The sequence below is a fragment of the Bos mutus genome, chromosome X (genome assembly GCF_027580195.1).
Source record: "Bos mutus isolate GX-2022 chromosome X, NWIPB_WYAK_1.1, whole genome shotgun sequence".
In the NCBI taxonomy this organism is placed as follows: domain Eukaryota; kingdom Metazoa; phylum Chordata; class Mammalia; order Artiodactyla; family Bovidae; genus Bos; species Bos mutus.
In genome coordinates, this window is record NC_091646.1 from 33,050,113 (window position 1) to 33,058,265 (window position 8,153).

At 42.7% G+C, this 8,153-nt stretch overlaps 1 protein-coding gene across 1 annotated transcript; it reads left to right on the top strand.

Moving 5' to 3' along the window:
* Positions 1–1,859: 1,859 nt before the first annotated feature.
* Positions 1,860–7,913, top strand: SMIM9 (small integral membrane protein 9). The gene is made up of 4 exons (XM_005899570.2): positions 1,860–1,877; positions 3,337–3,562; positions 4,461–4,590; positions 7,786–7,913. Exons 1-4 carry the CDS (start codon positions 1,860–1,862, stop codon positions 7,811–7,813), a joined length of 402 nt encoding a protein of 133 aa, XP_005899632.2. The 3' UTR covers positions 7,814–7,913.
* Positions 7,914–8,153: the final 240 nt, after the last annotated feature.

The following is an 8,153-nucleotide window of genomic DNA, read 5'->3' on the forward strand; positions in this document are numbered from 1 at the left end:
AGAAATAAAGTAATGTGCCTGTGGGCACCTTATCTTTGACAAAAGAGGCAATAATATACAATGGGCAAAACATAGTCTCTTCAATAAGTGGTGTGGCAAAATTGGACAGCTACATGTAAAAGAATGAAATTAGAACATTTCCTCATACAATATACAAAAATAAACTCAAACTGGTATAATTATTTTGGAAAACAATCTGACGTTATTTACAAAAGTTGAGCATACAGATACCCTATGACAATTCTGTTGGGTAATGACCTAGACCCAGAATTGCCACGTGAAACAAGAGACAGGGCAGCACTATTCGAAACAGCTCCAAACAGGAAAAAACCCTTGTATATATTTCCTAGTGGCTTATTTTAATTGCTGTATAGTAATCCATTATGGCTTCCCTTGTGGCTCAGCTGGTAATCTGAGTGCAATCTGCCTGCAGTGTGGGAGACCTGGGTTTGATCCCTGGGTTGGAAAGATCCCCTGGAGAAGGAAAAGGCTACCCACTCCAGTATTCTGGCCTGGAGAATTCCATGGAGTTGCAAAAAGTTGGACACGACTGAGTGACTTTCACGTTCACTTTCAATCCATTATACATTACAATTTATTTCAGTTCAGTTCAGTTGCTCAGTCGTGTCCGACTTTTTGCAACCCCATGGACTACAGCACGCCAGGCCTCCCTGTCCATCATCAACTCCCAGAGTTTGTGTCCATTGAGTCAGTCATGCCATCCAACCATCTCATCCTCTGTTGTCCCATTCTCCTCCCGCTTTCAATCTTCCCAGCATCAGGGTCTTTTCAAATGAGTCAGTTCTTTGCATCAGGTGGCCAAAGTATTGGAGTTTCAGCTTCAGTATCAGTCCTTCCGATGAATATTCAGGACAATTTATTTACCCATTGCTTTTCTGACTAATACATCATTTATGCCAGTTCTATGGATCTGATCATCCTTTTTAAAAATTTGATTTGTAACAACAGTTCTTTGTACATTAACATTAACCTATTATTTGTCTTACATGTTATGGAATTTTTCACTTAATTTGTCATTAATGTTTGATCTTTCTTTACAATGTTTTTCTGTATGAAAGCTTTACATTTTTATGCAATAAAATTATCAGTAGTTACACCTATGGCTTTGGGGTTTTACGACATGTTCAGAGTAAATTTTTTCATACCAATATTACAGAAACTCATGTTTTATTCCAACATGTGTATGGTTCTATTTTTGTTTAGTCTTTGATCCATCTAGAATTTTTTTTGTGTGTATGACTCTAACTTCAGTCAGTACATTCAAATGAATAACCAATCATCGTATTAAACCATCCCTTTTTCCCCACTGAAATGAAATGCCATCTATTAAACTGCCATATATGCACTATTTTATGGTGTAGTTGATGCCATGTGGCAAACAAAATATCTTAGAATTCTTCAAGCCCGAGAGGATACGGCTACCATAAGGATGGGTTTTAGTATCAGCACAGATGTTTCCACATAGACTGAAGAAAACATCTGTATGCTTAGTTGTCAGATAGAGACTGGGGGAAGGTCAAGTGCAGTCAATGATATCATAAAAGGGAAGGGAATTCTATTTGGAATTTCAGAAGCCTTAAAAGAAGGCTCAGGTCAGCTTCTTCTGAAGACTGAGGCCAGATTCACTGGCTTCTTCACCTCCCTACCTGACACAGGTCTCAGCAGTGGATGAGTGTATCAGTTGTAAATGTCTTAAGTAATAGAAAGCTCAGATACGAGTTTATTTTTCACAGAGCTAGCAGTTGAGAGGTGGGCAGATAAAGGTGTAGGTTTCATGGCCTAAAATTGTCAGAGCCAAATCCAGGTCATTTTCTCGTGCTTTTCCTGCTGATCACAAGATGACTCCTCCAGTTCAGGTAACACTTAGAGAATGTTCAAGGCAGCATAAATGGTAAACGGTAGCATCATATCTTTTCCCAAGACAGCAGAAAGTTTTCCCGGAAGCCACCGATCAAATCTCCATTATGCTTCAGTGTCCAAAAGTGGGGCCTGTAGCCATTGCTAGCAGCAAGGATGGCTGAGAAAATGGTATCTTTTCATAACTAAACTTTTCTAGACTGTCGGGTTGTATGTAATAAGTAAAAAGGGGGTGGGGATGACCAGCAATGGAAAAAGTCTGCCCATCCATTTATTCATTCAAAAAAAGTATTATTGAGCACCTGAGCAGCCCATGTGAACCAAAGAGAGAGGAGCGTGCGTGGCTTGTTCTTGAGGAAATGAGACTGAGGTGGAGTGATCAAAAGGAGATGATAAGACATGAGTTCAGGGCAGTTTGTAGGGCCCAATCTGACTTACAACAAAGTGACATCTCCTTGGCTGTTCAGTGGAGAAGAAGTTGAAAAGAGGCAAGGATGATAGCAGAGAGACAGACAATGGGTAGCAGTGGAGATGGTGAAAAGTGGCAAGATACGGATACACTTTAGAGACCAAGCCGACCCAATTCTTCTGATAGATCAGCTGTTAGACCCCAAACCACACAGTTTCTGCAAAATATACTTCTATTTTCTCCCAAGTTTCATCAGCAAAGCTGACTCAAACAGGCACATGTGTGATGGGAACTTACCACTGCACAGCATGGAATTTGCTTATGTGGTAGTCAGTGGACTTGGTCCCTAATCATCATAAAAATGGCAGAAAGCAGGAAGCTATAAACTCTTGTGACCTGTGACTCCCTTCATATCAGCTGCACTGACTGCAGAATTCCTGGGCCACCCCCATGACGGACTGTGCCCCCTGATCCCGTGAAATCTATACGAGGTTAACCGTTTACACTGCTTATTTGCTGATATAGAAATAAACCCTGGGCACTAACACCACAAGTAGAATTTCAGGGACTAGGTACCTATCGGGAGAAGGAAATGGCAACCCACTCCTATATTCTTGCCTGGAGAATCCCATGGACAGAGGAGCTTGATGGGCTGCTGTCCACCGGGTCGCAGAGAGTCAGACACGACTGAAGCAACTTAGCATGCATGCAGTAATAAACTCAACAACAAAACAAAACACACACAAAAAAGATGTGGGACTGAAAAAATGGAGTCAAAGAAAACACCAATTTTGGCCTGAACGACTTACAGCATTTCCCACTCATTGAGCTGGAGAAGGCTGAAGGGGGACCTGGTTAGGAGGGAACGGCAGGTGTCTCATCTGCTGAAGCTCAGTAAATTTCTGTCCTGTGTTCTTTCTTGGATGCAGAATGTCTTTTGCTTGGGAAACTGTGTTCAGGATTCAGCAGTGTCAGTCAGTGGATTTTTATGTTCATTAACAGCTGTAGTTTTGCAATAAAAAACTAAATGATCGTTTTTAACTTTTCAGACAAAGCAGGCTTGCAAAGAGCCAAGGGAAAAACCATCTGGCCTTGGCACAGGGGTGTCTGTAGAAGCCCTGAAGCTGCTGAGCATCACATTTCTGCTGTGCTCTCTGACTTGCCTCTTGCTGGAGACTGTTGCTTCCTCTGTGTCACTGCCACAACACTCAGTGGGTGTGTTTGCCGTTATGATGAAAGTTCCGGCCTCCATAGGACCTAAGATTCCCATCGAAGGTCAGGAAAAACTGATTTTGTATTTAAAAATAATCTTCATTATTTTTATTTTATTTTTTATTTTATTTTAATCTTCATGTCCATTATTCCTGGTTGGGTTCAATTTAGTTCAACCAACATGAGCCCACCTACCGTGCACCAATCCGTGTGCTAAATGACACGGATTAGGCATTCACAGGTGGGCAGCCCCACCCATAGGTGTCAACCTTCCATGAAATATGACAAATGCACCCTGAGGACAAAGGGAGAATTACAGTTGTTTGCGGGGAAGTGTCAGGAAGGACTTGAGGAAGGAAGCAAAATGTAAAATTAGCAAAATTAGCCAATGCTAATAGGTCACTGACCCGCAACTTAGGTGCTCCCAGAGCCCAGTGTGTTGCTTGAGTCCTTCCCAGCACTGGAAAGTGAATTGTGGTGAGCAGTGACCCCTCGTGACTTCAGGTCACAGACATGTGTGTTTACCCTACCTCTCCCCTTGATCACCAGACTCTGTGAAGTTCCTTCTGCCAGCTTCCAAGGCCTGTTTGTCCCCTCTGGCTGCTCCTGGGGCTGGTGACTGTCTCTTCTCTTCACCAGACATGCAGGGGCCTTTGCCTCCCAAACACCCTCTAGGCAGGTAGTTATGAAATCAAGCTCCTTTCTCACAAAGTTCCACATTGATTCATGGAGATAATTGCTCCTGTTTGACATACCAGAGGCAAAGATGAAACCATCTGAGGATACACTTTTTTTTTTCCCAAATGTGTATTCCTTTAACCACTTAGCTTAGCAGTGTCATTAAAAATATGGGCCCTGGGCCACTATAAGAATGTCAGATCTGGGACAACTCTGAACTTGAACCAGAGTTTGTATCCCAACTTCATTATTGACTCAGTGAACATCTGTTCTCTTCCTGCAGAAAATTCCAGGTCCTGGCTGAGCAACTTCAAGGATTATCTCTGCAATCTCATCAGGAGCCACATCCCTCCAGCAGCCATTTTTATTTTTCTTATTATGTCAGCAGTGCTGGGGATCCTCTGCTGCCTCACGTAAGCTTCTGGAAGAGGAGGGAAGGGAGGGAACATGTACCTAGGGAGAGGCAGGAATGGCCATGTGATCCCCTCTTTGAAAAATTCTCCTCCACGTTCTCTTTTTTTCTCCATTCTGCTCCATCCCTTGACAGGTGACATTTAAAGACCAGTATTTGCAACTGATCTTTTTTTTTTTTTTTTTTTTTAGTAACTTAATTAATTTCTAATTATCCTTCCCTTGGGTATAGGAATCATACATGGTAAACAAATGATTAACTCTTCTCTATTGCCTGGACTTCCTTGGTGGTTCAGATGGTAAAGTGTCTGCCTTTAATGCAGGAGACCCGGGTTCAATCCCCGGGTCGGGAAGATCTCCTGGAGAAAGAAATGGCAACCCACTCCAGTATTCTTGCCAGGAAAATCTCATGGATGGAGGAGCCTGGTAGGCTACAGTCCATGGGGTTGCAAAGAGTTGGACATGACTGAGCAACTTCACTTCATTGCCTCAAAAATGGACCAAAATATTTACTATTAAATCACGTGAAGCCAAAGAGATTCTTGAAATCTCTAACCAAACACTTAAGCTTAGCTAATTAGTAAGGGTCACTCATTCGTGTCCTACTCTTTGCAACCCCATGGACTATACAGTCCATGGAATTCTCCAGGCCAGAATACTGGAGTGGGTAGCCTTTCCCTTCTCCCATGGGAAGGGACTCTTCCAGGGGAATCTTCCCAAGCCAGGGATCAAACTCAGGTCTCCCGCAATGCAGGCAGATTCTTTACCAGCTGAGCCACCAGGGAAGCCCAGACAAGCCTCAATTTCATTAATTTAATCAGTATTTAGCTAAGAGATGACCACTTGCCAGTCTCTGTACTGGTTACTAGAGAGAGAGAAATAACACGATTGAATAATTACAGCCTGATGTATCAGGACTCTGAGGTGAGACAGAGCCCACGTAGAGAAACTTGGATTGAAAAGGCTTTGTGTAGGGGAGGGCTGTTTTCAAACTGAAGAATCTAATCAAGTGGCTGTGGTCAAAGATCAGGTGAAGGGTGTGGTTCCTGACAACCTCAAAACGCCCATGGATGGAGAACCATGTCTGGGAAGCAAAGTTGGATATGGTTCTCAGCACACTAGACTGATTGGAGCCACACAGAACTCAGTGAGCTTATTTGTTGTTTGAGCTGTAAAGCAGTATTTGGACCTGAGAAGGACAGGGGCTCTGAAGGCCCCTAGGAGGCTTTCTCCCTGACACTTCAGATGCAGCCGCAGGGAACAGTAGACCAGAGGAGCCTCCCAGAGGATGGGCCCTGGTGGGCCAGGGAGCTCAATTTGATGGAAGAGTTTGCGTGCTGAGTGTCTGACCAGCAGGATTCCAGAATGACTACAGAGCAGGGACTGTTACATGCCTCCCAGTCTTCCTCTTTTCCAAAGGGAGGGTTGATGGCAGTTGTCCACTTCCTGTTCCTTCACTGTATGGAAGATGGCAGAGGTGGTGATCAGGGGCACATGGGTTGATTTCAGTTCAAAGTTCTTTTTCCTGAGAGGAGCCACACCAGGACTTGAGACCAACAAACACTCTGGAAACAGGCTGGGCAGTGGGAGTGTGCAGCATCTTATCAGGATCCCTTATCAGGGATCCACGCCCGTGCAGGGCAGCGGGGAAGGGAGAAGCTGAACTGCCTTGCAAGCACAGCAAGGCCTTGAGTGGCCCCTTCGGAGTGGTCTTCCCTTTATCAGTACACCTTGAGTGGCAGCTGCGGGATTTAGGCCACCCCAGGAAGTACAGGCTCTGTATTCACCAATCCTGTCCCTCCTTGCCAAGCCCAGAGGAAGATTGCATGTCGCAACTGCAAGAGCCGGGAGTCAAACCAAGATGCACGCAATTCTGTATCTTTTAAGTCCTTGTGGCTCCAACTCCAGCCGGCAGGCCAGCTGCCTCAGAAACATCTGAAGGATTTCTGTGAAGATAGTTAGGCAACATGCCAAGAGAAAGACTTCCTTCTTTGAAGTAAATGGCTCAGCCTGGGGAGAAAAACCAATAAACCTTTGCTGGGAACAAGCAAGGACGTTAAGAGGGGGAAAAAAAAAGACATGGATGACAAAATATAAAAGGAGATAGGGAAAGCAGAACCCCCAAAGCTGGCTCTATCAAATAAACAAAGACTTCCGTGAAAGTAAGATTAGATAAAAAAATGATAGATGCAGGAGACATATCCATGAATTTTTTGGTAGAAAAAGGACCAAAATAATACAACAGAAACAAATACTTCAAGGCATAATTTTGTCACATGTGGTGGAAACAAAGGAAAGCTTGAGTCTCAAATCACACAGAAAGATGGGCACTTGGGACTGAGCCCACTGTGGACTGGCACTAATACTTGATTTTCTATGATTACATTTCGCAGTAAGGACTGCAAACAGTTTCTCTGTGCCCCTTTATTCACCCTCTATAAGCATTAGTGGTGGCTACAATGAAGGCTTAGGATAGCCACTGGGTAGCTAAGCAAATCCCCACTGAAGCCTGGAGAATTCTCACCTCTCTGGCGGCAATCATGAGATGCAGAAATACTTGTATAAGGAATTTTTAGTATGGTTTTCACTAGCAAAGGAATAGAACCAACTGAAATGATTCTTGGCTGGTTAAAGAAAGCTGTGAACATTCATACTAATCACATGGAATCAGAGTCATGAAATACTGTTGAGTGAAAAAAAACACCTATTGTAATGGAGGATATACAATTCCACCCAATTTATTGTGAAAAAATTACTTCCAGGGAAAGAAAAATCCTTGAAGGATCTAACCAAAGATTTGGACATTGGTTATCTCCTTCAGATAGTGAATAGGTGATTTTAATAATCACGATTGTTGTTGTTACTTAGTTTCAGGTTTATTTTTGTCTGCCCTTTTCAATCTTTCCACAACAAAACAAATTGTTTAATTAGGAAGTTTTTAAAAAGAAACTTCAAAACAAGAAAAATTATCTGAACTTACTTCTACTCTACCTCTACATCCAATCCCACACTCTTACTTTCTCAAGTCATGAAAGCCTTTTCACGATATGAAATCACTTGGTTCATACTAACACAAAAAGCAGTCCAAAATCCTATCTTGGAAAAGTGATATAATGACAAAGTAACTCTGCAGACCAAGACAGTGTGTTGGAATTTAAATTCCCTTCAGCAGTCATCATTGTCTCTTCCTTTCCCAGTGTTCTAATAGGTGAACCAGTCCAATGAAGTATGAGAAGATTCAGTGGACAAGTGTAATGCTTAGCTTGCTGGATTCCAAGAGAGTGGAGAGTGTGATATTTGTGTACAATAAGGAAGTATCTACCAGGTAAAATTAAATCATCTTACATCTTAAACGATCTTTGCCTTTATTTTCTCCTTTAAAACATGCAATTGAAACAAAATGATAAGAGACTCATTACTGTTTTAATTATAAAATCATACATCTTGCTCATGCTCAGTTGTGTCCGACTCTCTGTGACCACATGGACTGTAGCCCATCAGGCTCCTCTGTCTGTGGGATTTTCCAGACAAGAATACTGAACTGGGTTGCCATTTCCTCATCCAG